Here is a 22,663-nt window from a genome sequence, read left to right on the forward strand (position 1 = left end):
TAACTTCGAAAGAGCGGCACAAGATTCCCCTTGGCAGTGGGCACAATATAAATGTCAAACTAGAATAAGGGTTATCTTTTCATTATTTTTCTTTCAGGACAGGTTAGTCAAGAAGCTGATCGATAGGTAGTTATGAAAATATACTTTTCCCAGAATCTTAGCAATGCAGATAATTGCCATAGCCCTTTTACAGTGTTAAATATTTCTTACTTCAGGTGTCCCACAGAAGGTGCTGGTGGTGTCACTAGATGAAATGCCCTCTTTGCACAGTCCAAAATCGGTTAAAACAATGTGCCCCTAAATAAAACAAACAAGTTGTTAACATTATCTTAAAATGAATGCTCTAAACTAAAAGCAACATATATACAATCAAAAACATGATTGGCTTTACGACTACAGAACAGAACAGTAGAAGTTCAATTTCTCCAAAGCAGGCATAAGCTTTACACGGAATTCTACGTCAGGACTGAAGTAGAGGATTATGCTATCTTTCGTCACTTTACTTTTTAACAGCAGCCATTTTAAACATCATATTAAAAATACCTTTCCCATGAAACACAGGGAGAGGGAAACATAAACCAGTAACCAATCAGAACAATGTGAGTCCAACAATAGTGCTTTCTTCTATCGTCCTTCTCTTTCTTCATTGATCTGCTGCCTTAAGATAAGTGTCTCCTTTCTCTCATGGTTTTTGGGGTATTTCAATGTGTCTCCAGTGTTTTACCTCCACTGAGCAATGCGGTGCTGCAGGAAAGCATCTCAGCACTCCTCACACGGCGCCGGTTTGCTGTAAATACTGCAGCCATTTTTGCGTACGGTACAGGTCTCCGCACACTAGAGGGCACTCTCCACCCGATTTGAACCACAGAGGCGCACTGAGGACCTCGGTGACAACGCGGATCTGTTTGAATACTCGGTTTCTTCTGCCTCAAGAGCCTTTGCCCTCAGCACCTGGAAACAGATGCCCTTATTGGGGTCTGTACAGGCTAGTGCTCACAGCCAGATTACGGTGTGGACGCCGGCCTGGGTCTTTTTTTAGGTCGAGCCTAGCGCAGCGGGCATGCGCTGCTCGGCTCGACTTTAAGTAAGAGCTTTCAGAAATCCACCACACGCTCGCACACGCTCGCGCTTGTAGTTTTGCCCCAGGCTATTGGCCTTTGCGTGCGTCTTTTTAACAAAGACAGCACGCAATTGGCCAAAGCATCTTTTTGTCCCACCGGTGTGCACGCCCACAGCCTAATGCTTTCTGCACTGCGCAGCAGGAAAAGGGTAGGAATGTGGTGGATTTAAGGCAAAACGGTGCATTCTTGTCTTTTCCCCTGCACTGGCGCCCTTTTCACAGCCTAGAGCCAATGCAGGCCACCCCTGGACAATGGTGCAAAGGTGCCTGCATTGTAAGGATTGTTTTTTGCAGAAAGGGTCACACCTTCCTGTGCAAAAACAATCCCCTGAGGCTTTTACCTCTTTCTATGTGTGCCACAGAATGTAGCCCAGGAAAAAAGGAGGAGAAATAAAGATATTTCTCCTTGTTACGCCTCACCTGGGGAGGTGAAGGTTTTTGACGCAATCCCAGGTCTACCACTTCTGGTAAATCTGGGAATGTGTCAAAATCCATGGATGTTACATGGGAACAATCACATAACACCCATGAAAATGCCTCACTGGCACAGAGTAATCTTTACTTGAGATTTAAGAAGTCACTCAGGACCATGCAATGTTGCCTTACGTAGCTTCATAAATCTCATTTTTAATTTGTGTCACTCTTGCACCACGTTGTGTGATGCAATAGGTGCTCGTAAATATGCCCCTAGGTCTGCTACAGGGGTTTTGTTTTCTAGGCCTTTACTCCCTAGTAAACGCCCCACCCTTAAACCTCCCTACCAGGGATCTGAATGTTGCCCTCCCGCATCACCCACCAAGTTATGTTATGTTAATTGGTTTGCACAAATACCAATCGGCATCTTGGTGCTAGTGTGAGATAAATGTCACATGTAAGGCAGAGTGAGAGATATAATTAACCCAAGGAACTGAAGAGCCAGGTTTTTAATTGCTTCCTAAACTTTAGACGATTAGGCTGTGTTCTAAGATGGTCGGGCATTAAGTTCCACCAATTAGCTGTAACCAGGGAGAACCTTCTTTCTCCCCAGTGAACTTTTTGATTCTCGGAGTCACAATTAGTCTAGCTACACTAGACCGCAAGGTAGGTGAAGGTAGATACCATTTGAAGATCTCTTGTAAGAAGAGTGGTCCAGTCTGATGTAGAGCTTTATGAGCCCAGTGTAAGGCTTTGAGTTTAATTCGAGCCCTGATTGGTAGCCAAAGCAGACCTCTGATGGTTTAAGAAACAGAGCAGAACTTGGAAAGGTTCAACAGCACCCAGACAGCCGTGTTTTGAAGCGTCTGCAGTTTGCTCAGCAGGCAATTTTGGGAGCCAACATATAAGGCGTTACAGTAATCCAATTTAGAGATTACTATCGCTATGATGACAGTTTTTCTCACTTCCATTTGGAGGAAGGGGAGAACTTTTTATAATATCCTCAAAGTGAGGAAACAGGAGGATGTTACCCAATTGGTGTTGTCTATTAATACAGGCTTATTGTCAAAGATGAACCCTAGGTTTCTGGCTTTCTGAACTGGTAGTGGAAGGGGTCCCAAATTAGGGGGCCACCAGGTGGAATTCCAATAAGAAGTGTTGTTGCCAAACAGCAACACCTCCGTTTTCTCAGAGTTTAACTTTAAGCAGTTTGAATGCATCCAATGTGCAATGCTGCTCATACAGATATTGAACTGGTTGGCGACTTTGTCAGGCTCCGAAGAGACAGACACAACTATTTGGGTTTTGCCACCATATGAAAATACAGAAAAGCCACATGATCGAATAGGTCTCGCCTTTGGGACATTATAAGTGTTTAGCCATGCAACAGTTGATGTTGCACCAAGGATATTGTGCTGCATAATTAAATATTTATAAGGTCCAAAACGCGAGACCTATTGGCTATGCCAATGCTTGTTTCCCTTTGGAGATCTCAGCCCAATTACTAACTGAGACGCCCCACCTGGGGTCTGTATATAGCAAGCAGGTTTAACACCTTCCCACACACCTCAAGGACATCCCAGGTGCACTGCCCATAGATATTTAAGGGCACAATTGTCCAGGGCCAGAACCCCCCTTCAGAGCCAGAAGCTCCATAAGTGGTGTTCCACAGCACCACACTGCAGACCCGACTGCCAGTATAACTGAACTGGAGCCTTCCGAGGCCTACAAATGCATCACAAAGAGGCAGACTATATGGAGTAAGAGGGAACCCCTCCCTATTTCCCTTTTGACAGTGAGTTCTGTGACGCTGTGGATGCATCGATACACCAAGCTATTGCCTCGGCAAGCACTCCTTTAGAGCACAAACTCCTTAAGCTGGCCTCCAGTCAGTCTGAACCGCTTACTTTATTGGATATCCCACCCACTATGCAGGTTTTCCCAAAGCAAACATGTTCAAGGCATGGACAGGGATTTCTTTGATCGCCTCAAACAGGTGTTTTGTCTCACTCCCTAACCTCTGAGATACCAGAGTCTCAATCCCTTATCTCACTAGGGAGTACACCGGGAGGAACTACACCGCAGTCCACCATGTTACAAACCCCCCCCCACCCGCCCCCCCTGCCCCCACCTCCCAGGTGGCGGGCTCCCAGGCAGATAACTCGCAGGGATTCCAACTGTGACCCAGGCCCTTCAAGGCCATTGCGTCCCTCTCTGGACCCTTGAGCTCCTCCCCATCTCAGATACCGCCGACATGCTAGACCCAGATGACTGGATGCTACTTTCTCCTCTGGAGCCCATTCATCTGGAGCCTTTTTTCTGAATGGGCTCCAGAGGAGAAAGTAGCAACCTATGTTGCAGGCAGACTTAGGAAACCATTGGAAAAAGAGACTAATGCTCGTCTAAGGGCAGAATGTCATCGCCCTTCGCTCGAAGGCAAAGTGGCACTAACCCTAGACTTTGATGCCAAAATAACTACCTTTAGTTGGCAGTCCTGCCAGGATAAATTACATGACATTACAGGACCCCTCACGAAAATCTGCGACCTGGCTTTAGAGTCTTAACAATCGGATTCTCTCATCTCCCCAGACATCTTATCTGGTTGGGCACAGCGCACAATCATTTTCAGTGCTCTAGCTACTGAGCGCAGGACATCTCTCCTAATCAAAGTGGGCCCCAAGCTGGGAAATCTTGTGTCTTCAGAAGAAGGCCCCATTGTACACGGCTGGCTGTTTGAAGACCCCTTCGTTAAAGACTCTGCAAATTTGTCTGTACACTTTCTTCACTAGAGAAAGCACAGGTATCCATCAAGCACATCATTAACCTGTTGGATTTCCCAATGGACCGTCATGGTAGGGGGGACTGGGTTGGCTGTATTCCCACAACTGCCCACATTAGGGGCTAAGGCTCTCGACGTGATCCATGGAAAGACCAATCCAGGTTTGGCGGTTTCTATCCCATGTCTTTTGAATTTATTTATTTGGACACTTGGTCTCTCGCACGAATCGCTCCCAAAGGAGCATCCTGGCGCTGCACTAAGGGAAAAGGACAATCTAAAATAGCCAGGTCTTTAGATCCTTCTTGAAATAGGTAAAATCAGGGCAGGAGCGAAGGCCAAAAGAAAGCTTGTTCCACTGATATGGAGCATTATAGGAAAATGATCTGCCCCATATCTTGAGGCATGGATGCGAGGAATCACCAACGACTTGTTCGATGACTTCAAGCATCCAGAAGGCAGATAAGGGTTTTTCAAGGAAGCCAGGTAGATTGGGCTCCAGAGGAGAAAGACGCAACCTACGTTGCAGGCAGACTGAGGAAACCGTTGGAAAAAGAGACTCAGGCTCGTCTAAAGACGGAATGTCCAAAGCGGCAGAAGAGAACAGTGAGGACACTTTCATGGCATTGGCTCTGGTAAGTGTTCTCCCTCCTTCCCAACTAAAAGTGGGAGGGCGCTTGGCTCAGGGTGCAGACAACTGGGGACATCTCATGTCAGATGCATGGGTCCTCCAAACAATAAAAGGCTTCCATATAGAGTTTTATTGCACTCCGGTGAAAAGGCAATTCCCTTGTCCCCTTGCACTGTCAGAACGAGACTCTCTCCTAATCTCTCAGGAAATGGAGGAATTGCTGAACAAAGGAGCTATAACTCTGGTCTTCGTTAGCAACCTTTTACTGGAGGACAAAAGGGACGAAGGTCATCAACCAGTTAGCAACCTACGAGAGTTCAAATAGTGGTTAGTAACTGCCACTTTCAAATTGAGGGAATCCACCTCCTACAGGATATCCTACGTCCTTCAGACTGGATGAGTCTGGACTTGAAGGTTTCACAATCCCTATCCTTTGTATACACCAAAACTTTCTACAGCTCATATGGACAGAGCAGACGTACAAATTCTCCTCACTGCCATTTGATCTCTCCTCCGCTCCTTGGTGTTTCCCCAAGGTGCTTAAGCCAGTCATGGAACATCTATGGGCTCAAGGTCTGATAGTCTATCTGGACGATATTCTCCTTCTGGACCAATGTCCGGAGAGACTTTGGGAACATTTTCAGACAACCATACTTCTTTTGGAAAGCTTGGGCTGTGTCATTAAGGTGAAGTTGTTGTTGTTGATGCCATCGTAAAGAACCACGATTCTGGGGTTTGTCCTGAACTTCTACCTGGCCACACTGAGTCTCCCAACATAGAAGGTGGCAAAAGTCAGACAAGAGCTCCCTAAGACTCTCTCAAAGGAGGAGACCCATTTGAGACAGGGAGCCCGCCCGCTAGGACTCCTTTCCTTGTTAATTCAGGCCATCTTTCCAGGACCTCTACATTACAGTGCCCTTCAATATGTTACTGAAGATGGACAATGTCTCCACCATGTGATATAAATCATCTTGATGGGACATAGTCAAAAGCACTAGCAGAGCTAGCCAGGAGCTTCTGGCACTTTTGCCTGGACCTCAACATCTATCCGACTGCGGAATATATTCCCGGCAGGGACAAAGAAGTGGCAGGCTGGAATTCCAGGCACCTCCGGGATTCGAGCCTGGGAAGCTGCATCCCTCGATCTTTAAATCCATCGAAGTATGTTGGGGCCCCTTCTCAGTGGATATGTTTGCGTCTAAACTGGACCACCAACTGGAGAGATTCTTCAGCTGGAGATTGGACCCACTGGCGCAGGCCACACACGCCTTTCTCCAAGACTGGAATCAGGAGAATTGTTAATGCGTTTCCCCCATTCTCAATTATCATAAAGATATCCGCCTATAGCTTCCTTCTCCAAGAGAGTGTGAACTTCTTGTAGGAGAAGGAACAAGTGGACCTCTGGAAGATGTTGTGATGGAGGCGTCTCGTCTTGAGGAGTGGAGAGAAAGGGCAGGGGATAACCGTGTTGAACAATTGGAAGCACCCATCTGTCTGATGTGATGCTTTGTTGCTAACTGTTGCGGTAAAAACGTATCTGGCCTCCAACCAGGTGATAGTACGCCAGTGAGGGTAAGCTTAAGATGTTTTGCAGTAGCAAGGGGGAAGAGGGATTGGGGCGTTTTTTACCCTGGGTGCCTGGATGCTGTCGGATGGATCCCTGACCTCTACCTCGCAAGGACTGGGAGGTTTGTTCTTGAGAAGGCAAAGGTTGTTGTGGCCTCTGCTGAAACTCTCTTTCAAAGACTCAAAAGGGGAAATATTGTTTGGGAAACTACCAGACAGGCAGTTCAAAGCCAGGGGAGCTTGCTGTTGCATTGCTTTCTTTAAAGCAATCTAGTGCCTAGTCTCCCTGATCTCCAAAGAGATGGTTATCATCAAATGGCATATCCATGAGGGATTGCTGGGCATCGCTGAAGAAGCATGTTGATCTTATTGACGAGTGACACTGAAGAACAAGTTACTTACCTTCGGTAACGATGTATCTGTAAGAAACATTAGTTAGTTAGATTCCTCACCTTAGAATATCCCCAGGCGTCAGACTGGATCCGGAAGATTTTTCGTCAGCAATACCCCTTGCGCGTCGCTAGGCGTCGTCTGCGGCTCCGCGTCCGTCGTCGGCGTCGTGCGCCGGAATGACGTCGTCGGAGTACTTAGACGCCGCCCTCGCGCGCGGAAGTCAGTTCTTGTACATAGCTTTCCGCGCCAGGAACGCAGAGCCATGCAAAGACCGACACTGGTGTCAAAAATAAAATCTAGGGGCCTGAAAAGGATAACCTTAACCCTAGATGTCAGTTCGCAGAACGGGGAGGATGGGTGGGTCGGTGAGGAATCTAACTAACTAATGTTTCTTACAGATACATCGTTACCGAAGGTAAGTAACTTGTTCATTTGAAAGAAACACGTTAGTTAGATTCCTTACCTTAGAATAGATACCCAAGCAATACCATCCCCGGTGGTGGGTCTGCGAACCAAGATCACACCAGAAAGTCCTGGAGGACAGAACGGCCAAAGAAGCCATCCCTCCGGACTTGGCTGTCAAGGCAATAATGCCTGGCAAACGTGTGTAGCGAAGCCCACGTTGCCGCCTGACAGATGTCCTGCAAAGGGACACCCCGTCCCAAAGCAGTGGTAGCCGCCGTGGCCAGAGTAGAATGGGCGCACAGCCCAACAGGAGGGTCCTTTTTTGCCAAGGAGTAACAAATTTTGATGCCCAAAACGACCCACCGAGAGATGGTCCGTTTGTGCACAGCTTTCCCCTTCTTAGCACCCACGTATCCAACGAAAAGTTGGTCGTCCACCCGGAACTGCTTTGTGCGGTCCAGATAAAAGGAGAGCGCACGTTTTGGGTCCAGGCGGTGGAGCCTCTCTTCCTCTTTGGAAGGATGCGGAGGCGGAAAGAAGGTGGGCAAGGTGACAGACTGCCCAAGATAAAATGGAGTCACCACTTTCGGAAGAAAGGAGGGACGAGGCCGAAGGACAACCTTGTCCGGATGAACAGAGAGAAAAGGAGGCTTTGAAGATAAAGCCTGGAGCTCACTCACCCGTCTAGCCGAGGTGATGGCTACCAGAAAAGCAGTCTTAAGCGTCAGCAGACGAAGAGGACCACATTAGAAATGTGAGAACAAGATTCAAGTCCCACTGAGGCATTACAAAAGGGACAGGAGGGAACGTGTGAGTAATGCCCTTTAGAAAGCGTGTAACTACAGGGGACTTGAAAAGAGAAGGCTGATCAGGAAGCCGCAAGAAGGCAGAGATGGCAGCAAGATAACCTTTCAGGGTGCCCAGGGCAGAGCCCTGCCGGGCCAAAGAAAGAAGAAACAGTAGAACCTCAGAAAGAGTGGCGGAAATGGGATCCACAGCCTTTGCTGTGCACCATGCCACAAATTTGTTCCACCGGCAGGCGTATACCGTCTTTGTGGAGGGACGCCTGGCTGCCAGAATGATATCACAGACTTCAGGAGGCAAGTCAAATGGCATCAACTGCCGCCGCTCAATCTCCACGCATGGAGGTGGAGGCTGGACAGGTTCGGGTGGAGGACCGTCCCCTGCTGCTGCGACAGAAGATCCTCCCGAAGGGGCAGACGTATCGGAGGATCGGTCAACATACTGAGTAGCTCGGGATACCAGTACCTTCGTGCCCAATCCGGAGCCACCAAGATGACTTGGGCCCGGTCGTGCCTGATCTTCTTCAGCACTCTGGGCAGAAGTGGTATAGGCGGAAAGGCATACAACAGACCGCAACTCCACTCGTGACGAAAAGCGTCGCCGAGCGAGTGCCGCCTTGGAAATTCCAACGCGCAGAACTGCTGACATTGAGCGTTCTCTTCGGTGGCGAATAGATCTAACCAAGGCTCTCCCCACTGCTGAAAGAGACCTTGCGCCACTTCGGAGTTCAGACGCCATTCGTGATCCATCATGCACCGGCGGCTGAGTTCGTCTGCTCTGGCGTTCAGAGAGCCCGCCAGATGTTGAACCACCAGGGTGACGCCCTGGTGTTCCAGCCACGTCCAGAGGCGCAGAGCCTCCTGACAAAGGGTCCACGACCCCACCCCGCCCTGTTTGTTGCAATACCACAAGGCGGTGGTGTTGTCCGTGAACACCTGCACGACACTGCCCCTGACAGAGGGAAGGAAGGCTTTCAGTGCAAGTCGGATCGCTCTCAACTCCAACAGGTTGATGTGGAGACGAGACTCCGCCGGAGACCAGAGGCCTCTGATCTCCGCCTCTCCCATATGGCCACCCCATCCCAGGAGGGACGCATCCGTCACTACGACATGCTCCGGTTGGGGAAGGGAGAGGCTCTTGCCCATGACCCAATCGCGGTCCGTGAGCCACCACTGCAACTGCTGTGCAGTGCCCTCCGAGATCAAGACATGGTCGGACAGGTTGCCGTGATGCTGGGCCCACTGAAACTTCAGGTCCCACTGCAGAGCCCGCATGCGCCGCCTGGCGTGATGCACTAGTAGGATGCAGGAGGCCATCAGCCCCAGAAGCCGCAACACTAGCCTGACCGAAACCCAGGATAGAGGCCGAAAGAGGAGCTTCTGAGAGGGACTCAGGTGTGACTTCGGCACGTTGATGGAAAATCCCAGCAAATGCAGGAGATCCGCCGTAGTCTGGAGGTGGGAGACGACTGTCTGGGGCGAGCCCGCCTTCAACAACCAGTCGTCGAGATAGGGGAAGACTGGAACCCCTGCTCTGCGCAGATGAGCTGCGACCACCGCCATCACTTTCGTGAACACCCGAGGGGCACTGGTGAGGCCGAAGGGGAGCACGGTAAACTGAAAGTGCTCTAGGCCCACCGTGAACCGCAGGTAACGCCGGTGGGCCGGCAGGACGGGGATGTGGAAATATGCGTCTTGCAAGTCCAACGCTACCATCCAGTCTCCAGGGTCTAGGGCAGCTAGAACCTGAGCCAAAGTTAACATCTTGAACCTTTCCTTCCGGAGGAAGGCATTGACGTTCCGGAGGTCCAAGATAGGGCGTAGGCCCGCTTTGCCCTTCTTGGGAACCAGAAAGTAGTGGGAATAACAACCACGACCTACTTCTGGGCTCGGAACGCGCTGGACGGCCCCCTTGGCCAAGAGGGCCGAAACTTCCTCGTGGAGAAGATTCAAATGATCCCCCGAGATACGGTGGTGCTGCGGTGGCATGGCTGGAGGGGTCGTCTCGAAGGGGAGGGAGTAGCCCCTTCGGACGATTTGCAGCACCCACCTGTCCGATGTGATGGACCGCCAGTGGAGCAGGTGATGGCGAACTCTGCCGCCCACTGGAGTGGAATGGGCCTGAAAGCTCGGACTAGGAAGGCTTTGAGGCGGATGCTGCCAGGGTGGATGTGGGCTGACCGCGTCGTCCTCCAGAACCGCCTCGGCGGAAACCACATCCGCGACCGCGCGCAGGTTGGTTCTGCGGCTGCGGCTGGTGGCTAGGCGTACATGAGGAGGCACCCCTTCCTTGGCCACGAAAGGGGCGAAAGGCGGAAGTTTGCGACCGCGGGGCCGAGAGGCCCAAGGACTTGGCCGTAGCCCGGGAGTCCTTAAAGCGATTCAGCGCACTGTCCGCTTTCTCGCCGAAAAGGCGAGTGCCATCAAAGGGCATGTCCATGAGGGTGCTCTGGACATCGCCCGAAAAGGACGTGGACCGCAGCCAGGCGTGACGTCCAAGCGCCACTGAGGTAGAAATCGCCCTACCCAGCGAGTCCGTAGCGTCCAGCCCACATCAGATAGCATGTCGCGCTGCATCCCTCCCATCGGCCAGAGCCTGGGTAAGTCGTGTCTGGACCTCCTCCGGACACAGGGGCAGCACGTCCTCCACCGTATCCCACAGAGAGTGGGAATAACGGTCCAAGAGACAGGCGGTGTTCAAAGACCGCAGGCCCAAACTAAGGGAGGAGAACAGCTTTTTGCCGAACTGTTCCAGTCTCTTGGAATCCCGGTCCGGCGGAGCGGTCGGGAAGGAGGATTGGGAGGTAGAGGCCTGGATAACCAGGCTCTCGGGGGTAGGGTGTTGGGACAGAAAACTGGGGTCGCCCGGAGCAGGGCGGTGGCGCCTGGCGACGTTCCTGTCCACAGGAGGAACTGTGGAGGGCTTGGACCAGGTGCCCTGCAGAACGTCAGTGAGGGCCTCATTGAATGGCAGCAGAGGCTCAGTGGAGCTTGCTGCAGACTGAAGCACCTCAGTGAGGACGTTAGTCCTCACAGCCACGGCAGGTAGCTCGAGCCCAAGGGCTGCGGCTGCCTTGCGCAGCACCACAGAGAAAGCAGCACCCTCCTCCGAAGCCACAGTCGGAGGAGAGATGAATCCAGTGTCTGGAGAGGTATCCAGACCACTGGCCTCACCCAGTTCATCTGCCAAGTCCTGTGACAGTTGAGCCTGAACGGCCATAGGATCCTCGGATCCCTCCCATTCGCCCCCATCATCCGATTCCTGGTATGCAGGAGGAAGGATCGGAGCCGGGCGATACACAAAATGTGTCTCCAGTGGCGCCGAACGCGGCGTCCATCGACGCCGTAACGGCGCCGGGCCCGGAGCGGGGCTGAACTGGGGCTCGACGCCGAGCGGAGCCGGCGTCGGAGGTGGTACCGGTGTCGACGCCGGCAGAGGAGGCGTGACGAGGTCGACCGGCGTCGGCGGGGACTCGGGAACGTGTCCCTCGGGCACTTGCGGCGTCGAGGCCGGAGCCGTCGACGGCGCCGGGGCTGGAGCCGCCGGCAGGCAAGGTTGCCCAGTCGGGTCCGCGGGGCCCGAAGGCGCGCCAGCGGGCGTCGACGGCGGAGCCAGGTTCCTCATGGCCGAGAGGAAGGCACTGACTTCCGCCGGCGTCGCGTCAGTCCCAGGGACCGGCGGGTATGGGGACTTGCGCGGTGCCTGCGGCTCCGCTGGAGCCGCGGGGGTGGAACCACCCTGACCCTCGACCGAGTCGCGCGACAGGCGAGGGGAGTCCGAAGAGCGGTGTCGCCTCTTGGACTTCTTGGAGTGCTTCGACTTACCCGAAGACTTGGAGCCAGACGATCGATGATGACGTCGGCTGCGGCTCCGCGACCGTTCCTTGGACCTCCTCCTGGACCGGGATCGAGAGCGGCGCGGAGCCGAATGGCGAAGCTCGAGAAGCTTACGGGACCGCTCCCGTCTAGCCTTCGAGGTCAGGGCCTTGCAGTCCGAACACGACTCCGCGTCGTGGTCGATGCCCAAGCAGTAAAGGCACCGGCGGTGATGGTCCGTAACCGACATCAAGCGGTTGCAGTCAGCACAGGCTTTAAAACCAGGCATCCTACCGGCACCGGAGTCGAGACAAGATCAAAAAGGATCGAAAAAAGTTAGTCAAAAAGTGACTAATGGGGTAGCTCTCCCGGATCTGCGCTTATTGGCGCGGAAAAAAGAAGAACTGACATCAGCGCGCGAGGGCGGCGTCTAAGTACTCCGACGACGTCATTCCGGCGCACGACGCCGACGACGGACGCGGAGCCGCAGACGACGCCTAGCGACGCGCAAGGGGTATTGCTGACGAAAAATCTTCCGGATCCAGTCTGACGCCTGGGGATATTCTAAGGTGAGGAATCTAACTAACGTGTTTCTTTCAGATGCACCACACTGATACCAACCACTCTACCCAGACAATCAGTGATGTCCAGGCCCGATCGAATGGCCTACTTCGTCGCATCTTGACCATCATGTATTATTCGTTGGGGATTTGCAAGATGGTTGTCCGGTAAAGTAGACGAGCTCTCGCTCACCCTGTTTAAGAAATCATGCAAATAATGCACCAGGAGGCAATTCTAATTGACAGATCGAACGGCAGTGCTGGCAGAGGAAAAAATTATTTCTGCGTCGTAGGATCTTTATTGATAGTCATAAGCGTTGAATAATTCCCTGCTGCTTATGCAGACCCAGAAACACCTTTCTAGTATATTTAGTCCCTGGAGAAATTAGCCTTGAAGACTGTTCCAAATTCAAGTTAATTTCCTAAGGATCCTCATGTAGTATCAGAGATGTCATTTTTTCTGAATGCTGGAAAAAAAATTGACGACACTGAGTAACTTTTAAAAAGTACATCATGTGTCATGGAAAAAAATACCTTTAGCATAAACAGTATGAAGAGAAAATGTAGCTTAATGAGTTTGAACTGAGAGAGGGAAAAAACAGGAGCCTGTTCCTTTAAGGCTCTGAGAGGAAGATCTCTGAATACCAAGTATTTTTTTCACACCTTCAAAACAACTTTATCTAGATTAAAGGCTTTTCAAAACCATTTCTACTCGACGCTTTAACATCCCTTCAGTTGAGTAAAACTACTTTTACATTGACCAGACAATTTCTTCTAGTCAGAATGTCTTCTCTTTTCACCAGCTGTCCTGCCTGTGGAAGAAAGAAGGCAACTTCTGATGCGCACAAGGTATGCGTAGTTTGCCCGTCCCATCTCTTCAGGCAAAAGGATGTGACATTTGTAGTTAAATGTAAAAAAGAACACTTATGGACAGGGAGGGCATCAGATTTAGAGGTCTGATGCAGGACATGAGAGCAGAGGAAGAGTCCATTTCGCAGGAGGAAATAAGAGACCGCATATTTTCCCTTCCCAATGGTAAATCACCAGGTCCTGATGGCCAATCACCAGGTCCTGATGGCCTACCGGTGGAATTTTTTCAAAGCATACTCAGACATACTAATCCTCAACTGCTGAATTTATATGAAGCTGCCATCGAGGACTCTACACTTGCAATCACACAAAATGAGGCAACGCTCATCTCCTTACTCAAGCCGGGCAGAGACCCTGAACTCCTTGGCTCTTATCGCCCCCTAGCGCTCTTCAACACAGATTACAAAATATTTGCATCTATATTAGCCAAGCATCTAGCCCCATTAGTACGGTCACTAATCCATCCCGATCAAAACGGATTTGTTCCCACGAGAAACACATCCCTCAATATACACAGACTGCTTTGAGTACACACATATGCCCCAGATAAACAGCCTTGTTCTCGATTTAGAGAAGGCTTTTGACTCTTTTGAATGGCCTTACCTTGCTGCAGTGTTGCGCAAATATGATCTAGGAGAGAGTTACATACATATGGTGAGTCTCCTCTATCAACACCCAACGGTGCGGGTTAAGACAGGGAAATTGATCTCTGGTGCCTTACGAATAAACCGGGGGACAAGGCAAGGATGCCCGTTGTCCCCATTGCTCTTTTCCCTTGCGATGGAGCCCTTGGCGGTACTCCTCAGAGACAGCGGAGAAAATTGGGGCATATCATTGGGTGACGGCCTACACGTGGTCTCGTTGTATGCAGACGACCTGCTATTGTATATAAGAGATGTACAAGCCGTCCCCTAGTAATAGCAGGCATTTTTCAACAATTCGAAAAAATGTCAGGTCTTTAAGTGAACTGGACAAAATCTGGCATATACTCCTTTACTGACACTGTAGCTGAAACGAATAGCACTATTAATGGAGCTACCTTGACCTGGTACCCGTCCATGTTCAGGTACCTAGGCATTTATATATACAGATCCCCCGCTGATATATTGGATGGCAACCTCGTGCGGGCCATAACCGCGATCAGAGCACAAGTACATTTTTGGAAAACATTGCCTTTAAGTGTAATGAGTCATGTCACCTTAACAAAGAAGATAATTCTACCGCGACTGCTATATTACTTTTCAAATCTCCCAGTGTATGTGCCTGTTGGGCTCCTCCGCACCCTGGAAGGCATCCTCCGCGATCTGATCTGGAATACCGGCAGACCGCGAATAGCTTTAAAGTAAATTGTATGCGCCCATGCTCAGTGGAGGTCTGGCGGTCCCAAATATGGAACTATACTATCTAGCGTCCCAGTTACAATGGATGACAAAATGGATGAGTGGGAAGGGGCTGGAGGACACTGCAGCTATGACAACACCGTGGTCTCAATCCCAACTACACCACTTTTTTCACCCAGTCACCCGAACTCATGCCCACCTCCGATATATATCGCATTAGCTCACAGATGTTACAGAAGAAGCATTTATTTAACTCGCGATACACGGACAAATGCCCCGCAGATACCATTAGCAGGCACTCCCAGAGGCACAGGGAAAATATCGGAAACTGAACTACTGACTTGGCATGAGGCAGGTTTAGATACAATAGGTTATTTATACGCGGAGGGCACCCTTCTAACGTTTGAAAATTCGGCTATGGAACATGATATCCCCGCGGGTCAATTTCTTCTTCACACTGCTATAGTGCGGTCATTGATGACCGCCTGGGGAGACATGACAGTGGAGCCGCAAACACACTTGGTCATACAATACCTACATGTCATGGGTACATTGGCTGGTGGAGGCACTCCTTATGGTACACTGAAACCGCTATCGAGACTCCGCGAGAAGTGGGCTGCAGACAGGGTACACCCATGGACTGACAGAGTGGGATACAATAATCGCCGGTTTCACATACATATCACGCAGTTCCAGATTCAAACTTATACAGACATGCATACTGGACAGGGCGTACCTCTCCCCGAACAAGCTCAATGAATACTTCAATCTCACTACCTCTGCCTGCCCCAGATGTAAGTTAGCTGGTGCTGATCTTATACATATGTTGTGGTCTTGTCCCTCGCTTCAGCTATACTGGCATGCAGTCATAGAAACATTAATGAAATGCACTGGGACATCCCCACAGTCCAGCTGGGAAGTCTGCGTGCTGGGGTTGTATCCACGGACAAAGAACAGGGTGATCTCCAGGTTCAGAGATCTGGGTCTGATAACAGTAAAACGCCTCATCACGAAGAGGTGAAAGCACAGCGATCCCCCAGCGCCGGGCAGTTGGGAGAAATCCCTTATAGTATGGGCACCACGCTGCATAGAGAGGAAACTGCGGGGCTACGTAAATACCCAATAGCGCAGGCCTGGGGTGACTTACTTAAAGCACTCACACAGTCAGACTCTGCAGGGCAGGCTTTGCCGCCCCCCAGCAACGCGGAGGGAGTCACAGAGCAGTAAGACAATCCCCCTCCCCCTTGCAGCATATGATGTCATGAGTCACTGCTTAGTACGACTGTATTGCACGTAGTGGCGTTGCATTGTTAGACTTATCATTCTTCCCATGTTACAGCAACGCACCGGCCCTAGTGTATTCAGGCACCTGCATAACAACACAGCTGATTACAGTTTTAGATGGCGTTCTTTCCTTTTCTTGTTAGTTTTAGTTTATTCGCGGAAATTATATTTAGGGCCTCGATACATTTATTGTACGCAGAGACAACAGGATACACATACACCACAATAATGCAAAAACATGAGTAAAGATGCAGTTGTGAGTTACATTTCTGCCTGTAATAACTGGTTTATTGGCAAATGACACTGTATTCCCAGCAATGTTGATGTATAATTGTTGTCGGGCAACTCTGATTCATAATATATCGTATGTATCTGAATAAGAAAACCCAATAAAGATATATTTAAAAAAAAAAAAAAAGAGAGCAGAGGAAGAGCAAAGAAAAGAAGAAGTTCGGAAAGATCTTCATCTTGTCGTTAATCTGAAAGAATACATAAATGTGGCAAAGACTCCCACAAAGGGAGATCTACAGATAAAAGATCACCCCCCAGACGTTGTCATCATTCGCATCGACACCGGTTGTTGACGTCAAGACCACCGGCGTCGGCATCGAGAGATTCAGTGCAGCCATGCTCCCCCTCGAAAGAAGGGTCGATGTCTACTCATCACCATCACTTGTCAGCGTCAAAATCGATGTCAAGACTATCACCGCCATCAACGTAGAAGATCACAATGGCACCAACTCTGACGCCGTCAAGCACTACATTGTTGACGCCAAGACCACCGGCGTCAAGAGATTTAGCGCAGACATGCTCCCCCTCGAAAGAAGGGTCGACGTCTACTCATCACCGTCACTTGTCAGCGTCAAAATCAATGTCAAGACTATCACCGACATCAACGTAGAAGATCACAATGGCACCAACTCTGACTCCGTCGAGCACTGCATTGTCATTGAAGTTGCAAGATAAGACGTTGAAAACACTTCTATTGCCACCGCAACCACCATTGTCTGCAAAAAGGGCTTGTAGAATGTCAATACCATTTATCTCGACGTGGAGGATCTCTTAGGTTAGACTTTCTTCTTCTCCAGAATGATCTAGCTCTCCTTCCACCCACTCCACAGCTTTTCATTTATCTAAATATCTAGTGACTCAAGCAGAGGAACCACTTTGTCCGCTGAGAGCCATAATTCCTCCAGATTATACCTTGCAGACGCCATTAGATCCCTTGGTTCTTTCACCAGTCACAAGGGCATTGAAGGCAACCTTCAGGTCTCCTATCAGAAAATGAAAGCCTCCATCACCTATCACAACTACTTCACCCAGAACGCCCTCTAACAGGAGGGATACGTCCGATTCATGTTCAAGATCAAAATCGATATCACCCTATACTGATCCCACACACTCCTCTTATACTCAAACAACTCCACCACAGCTACCATCTAGAATATCACCAGTAGATATTACTTTTCAGGATACTTTGCATGAGGTGCAACCAAATTGAACATCAACATAGACACTCCTCAACCAACAGTTTCGATCATACTTGAAACTCTACAACCAAGGGTAGCTCCAAAACCTACTGTACCTTTACTACCAGCTCTACTAAACATGGTAGAAGAAAAATTCCTCAACCCGTCTTCTGTTAAAGTTGCTACATCAAGACTGCTTAAGAAATATAAACTACCCTAACAGGAACCTGAATTTCTCAAAATGGATCCCAAACCATATTCAATTATATAGTTAGCCGAAAACATGCTTCTGCACCAGAATCCACAGCTCCACCTGACAGAGAGAGTAAAAGAATGGACGCTATGGGGAAACAGATCTGTGGTACAGTTTCCAACCATTTAAAAAATGCAAATGCATCAGCTCTTCTGAGGTGATATCACAGAGGGATAAGGGATGGCATGAAATCTTTAGTCTCTGATCTTCCAACACAAAGGCAACAAGATTTATGGAAATGTTTAAAGGTGGTTCAATAATTTTAAACCAATCAATAAGTACTGCAGTTCATTCAGTCAAACTCTCAGCAACTTAATTCGGTCATGGAATTTTCCCAGAGAACCTACCTAAAACCTGATGCCCAGTTAAACATTGCAATTTCTCAGGTACATTAATATCTGGACAGCATACTGAGAAAGAGATGCTTGGGATGAAAAACAAAGCCAAAATGCTTAAACTGTTGGTCTAGAAGAGCAGAAAAAGATTTTCAGGCAACAATATAAAACCAAGGGCAGGCAAAATTACTATCAAAGGGTTCAAACCCCTAGGTGGCCATACCAGCCTCAGCATCAACAGAGGCAAAGACAATATCAGAGGAGGTATCAAAAAACGAAGATTCACTCCAACAAAATCTTTTCCCTCTATAAGGGAAGAAATTCCTCTAACTCTAAACAATGAAGATATGCCACCTCCTTCACGGTTTTCCACTCCTGTGGAGGGAGGTGACATTTTTAGTTAAAGAGTGGAAAAACATAACCACGGCCAGAAGGGTCTTGAACATCATCAAAAAAAAGGATATTTAATCTACTTCAATCAAATTCCACCATCTGTCCGATCAAGGCCTTTTCAGCTGGTCATTTATCCAATCTACAATACAAAATGTATTCGCTGCTAGAAAAAAGAGCAATAGAGAAAGTTCCTTCAAGCAAGATCAACAAAAGAATATACTCAAGATATCTTCTGGTCCAAAAGAAAAGGTATCTCAAACAATTTTGACCGATACTGGACCTCAGATTCCTAAACAAAAGAAAAATTCAGGATGCTGGCACTTCATCAAATCTATCCTTACATAAAAAGGGTGACTGGTTATGTGCAATAGATTTACAGGACGTGTATTTTTGCATTCTGGTTTCCCCGCCCTCACACAAAATACCTAAGGTTCCTGGTAAGGAAGAACACTATCAATAAGCTGTTCCTCCATTCTGTCAAAAGTCAGCTCCTCAAACCTTCAAAATGGATTACAGTAATTGCAGGTCACTGGAGAAAAAAAGGGATATTTGTATAACCCTATCTCTACAATTAGCAAATAAAGGCAGATTCTCTGTGGAAGGTGGAGAAATAATTCAATATCACAAAGAACTTACTGTCCAGACTAAGCTTACACATAAATGTCAAAAAATCAGTATCAACACCAGTACAGTGCCTGACTTTTCTAGGCAGGAAAATAGATACTCAAAAGGAAAGTGTGTATCCTTAAGAGGAGACAGCATTATCGATACAAAAGAAATGTGCGGACCAAATTCAACAAGTCAAGCCGACAGTTGGTCAAATCTCATCTCTCATAGGATTCATGGCATCCTGCATATTCATAGTCCCAAATACAAGAATCTTCATGGACCTCTTCAATACTATCTAGAAGACCAATGGTCACAAAAACAGGCAACTCGGAAGATTGCATTTACTTAACAATGTGTGGCAATCTCGGACCTGGTGGTCTAAACCTCTAAATCTGCAAATGGGAGTTCCTTTTCTCAAGGAATCGCATTCACTAACTATTGTCACGGATACCTCTCCCTCTCAGGATGAGGCACGTATATGAAAAACCTAACTATTCAGGGACTATGGTCACAGATGGAAAGATGTTACCAAATAATCTATTAGAGGTGAAAGGAGTGAACCGGGCTCTCAAAGCTTTCCTACTCTCTCACCTCCAAAGATCTGATGATTCAAATGGACAATACTACAATGATGTATTACATCAACCAACAAAGAGGGACAAAATCGAGACCACTATCACTACAGACTCAATTAATCTGGCACTTGGCACTAGCATAAGGATTGCCACTCTCAGCCTTTCATATACCAGGAGTTTAAAACAGTGAAGCAGATTTTCTCAGTCATTATCACAAAAAAAAAAAAAAAATGGGTTCTCAACGACAAAGCAATACAAGACATTTTCACAGACTGGAGTACACCAACATTAGATTTATTCGCCACAGCACAAAACAAACAATGCAGACTTTGAATTCAGGGTGCCAGAACCATGTTCACTGGGCAATGCACTTTTGATCAACTAGCCGATTTCATTTACCTATGCTTTTCCACTGATACTGCTTGTGATTCACAATTTAGGGAAATCGAACCTGAAAATGATTCTAATCACGCCAGACTGGCCAAGGCTGTGGTGGTACACAGATCTTCTCCAGCTATCCTTGCCATACAACGGAGGTCTTCTACTCAGATCAGACCTTCTATCCAGACTTCAGGGCCAAATTTTACATCCAACTCTCCAATCCCTGAATTTGGCAGCATGGCTTTTGAAATTACACAATACGGTCATTTAAACTTACCTCTGGATGCATGAATATCCTTAAGGAATCAAAACGACCTTCTAAAAGATCATGCTATCCTCTCAAATGAAAGCAATTTAGTATATTGTGTCATAGCAATGGACATAATCCTATTAGAAGAGAATGACATTTTACCATACTTGCTTCACTCTAGCTAAATCCAAACTGCAATTTTCATCAATAACAGTCCACTTAGGAACTATGAGTACGTACAGGAAATCACCACTCCAACCATCCTTTTTCAAAACTCCTGTGATAAATGATTCTTTGGAAGGACCTAAAGTTTTCCCTCCAACTAAAAGACCATCACCTCCAAGGGAACTGAACCTAGTACTTTCCAAATTGATGGGTCCCCACTCAAACCCATTTGTAAAGCGACCTTACACCATCTGTCATGGAAAATTGCTTTTTTAATAGCCCTACCTCTGCACGCAGAGTTAGTGAACTTACAAGCACTATCATCGTTAGAACCTTTTACAGTATTTCATCATAATGCAGCAGTATTACGTACACATCCTTCTTTAATTTATTTTACCAAGGGTAGTATCAGAGTATCGCAATAACCGATTGATAACACTCCCTACCTTTAATCCTAACCATTCTACAGCAAGGGAACGATCTCTACATTCTTTAGACATTAAAAGGGTTATCCATTTTTATTTAGACAAATCAAAGGATGTAAGAAAAACACACCAACTCTTTGCAAACTACAGCACTTTAAAGCAAGGTTTAGCTGCTTCGAAGCATACCATTCGCAAGATGGATAGTTTCATGTTTTTCTTTATGCTACCAAAGTGCCAACAAACCTCTCCCAGGTAAACCGAAGGCTCACTCAACAAGAGGGAAAGCAGCAACCACAGCGTGGATCAGACATATCCTGTGATTCAAGATATCTGTAAAATAGCCACTTGGAGATCAATACATACCTTTACAAGACACTGTTGTCCAGGCAAAGACACTCAAGCTGAAGGAAGGGTTGGTTAAATAAAAGAGTGATTTTTTCCTTGGAACCAACATATTTTCTGAACTTCTCCTACATTGCAGTATGGTCTCTTTTTCTAATTATAACATATGACCGACAGGTGCAGATTTGTTATATCTGTCGCTTGCTACTCTATTCAAAATTTGTGACGATCACTGAAGATTCAACGATGCAGAAGGAAAGGTCCAAGTTCTGCATTGTAGGTATCTTCATCGAAGTCATAAATAACCCACCCTCCTCCCCCAGCTGTCTAGACATATATGTGTTTTAGTAAACATAAAAAAGAACCGATTCTCGCAGACAAACTGCCACTACAAGGCATTGTGGGTAGGGGTGCCTCTCAGCTCCTTAATGGAACAGGCTCCTGTTTTTTTCCTCTCTCAGATGTGCTTTTAAAAAGCTACTCAGTGTCAGCAATTTTTTTTCCAGCATTCAGAAAGAAAATGACATTTCTGACAGACAACACTGAGGATCCACGGAAAATTAACTTGAATGTCAAACATTCTTCAAGGCTAATTACTCCAAGGACTATATACATATATCAAAAAGGTGTTCCGGGGTCTGCGCAAGCAGCAGGGATTATTCAATGTTTATGACTTCAATGAAGATACCTATGCTACAGAACTAGGGCCTTATGTTTGTAAACTTTCCTTGCTAAATGCTATCATATGCTTCAACTCTCTGAAAGGCAGGGTGGTTGGAAATGCATTCAAGCTGAGTTAGCTGGCGGAAGCCTGAACTACAAGGCTTTCTGATGCTGGTTGCTGCAGGAGGAACGTCCTGTCCCTTGGAGCTGGTCTGTGACTGGGCTATTTATCTAATGACCGGGGGGCAACATTGAAGGTGACCGGGGGCTTTGTTGAATGGAAGCAGAATGTCTGAAGTGGTCTGTCCTGGCTGTAGGACCTCAGTGAGTACATTTGTTTTAACCTCTACTGAGGAAAGATGGAGATCAAGAACTTCTGCTGCTCTTCTAAACACCATGGTGGCAGAAGCAGATTCCTCCGTAGAGTGGCCAGATGGGCAATTAAGTCGAGTGTCCAGATAGGTATCAAAGCTACTAGCCTCCTGGAGGCACAGAAATAGATTTTCGTCATCATAGAGTTGTGATTCATTATTGCCATGGTTGTTGTCCTGTGGGTCCGGGTCTAAAAATCTATGTGGCAAGGAAAGCATATCAGAATGCTGTGGAAGAGGTTGAGTTGGGTGCAGCTTCGATCGAGGACATGGCAGAGTCGCTTCACAGTCTGAAAGGACTATGGGTTTGCCCTCCAGTGTTTGCCACATCACTGTTGGTGTTGACGCACAGGTAATTATCACAGTATTCGGCACAGGGGAAAGATTCAGAGAAGGCATTGGCCCTCAGGTCAGGGCAGATTACAGAATGGGATCCAGAGGCACAGTCTGCATT

The 22,663-nt window shown here is 48.0% G+C and overlaps 1 protein-coding gene across 2 annotated transcripts in view; it reads right to left on the bottom strand.

Moving 5' to 3' along the window:
* SGK3 (serum/glucocorticoid regulated kinase family member 3) overlaps positions 1 to 22,663 on the bottom strand; it is a 498,190-nt gene that overhangs the window by 207,026 nt on the left and 268,501 nt on the right. For both annotated transcript variants that reach the window (XM_085605508.1, XM_085605509.1), the window contains exon 15: positions 211 to 297. In XM_085605508.1, coding sequence (XP_085461634.1) covers positions 211 to 297 — 87 coding nt within the window. The remainder of the gene's footprint in view (positions 1 to 210; positions 298 to 22,663) is intronic.

The sequence above is a fragment of the Triturus cristatus genome, chromosome 5_1 (genome assembly GCF_964204655.1).
Source record: "Triturus cristatus chromosome 5_1, aTriCri1.1, whole genome shotgun sequence".
Taxonomy (NCBI): domain Eukaryota; kingdom Metazoa; phylum Chordata; class Amphibia; order Caudata; family Salamandridae; genus Triturus; species Triturus cristatus.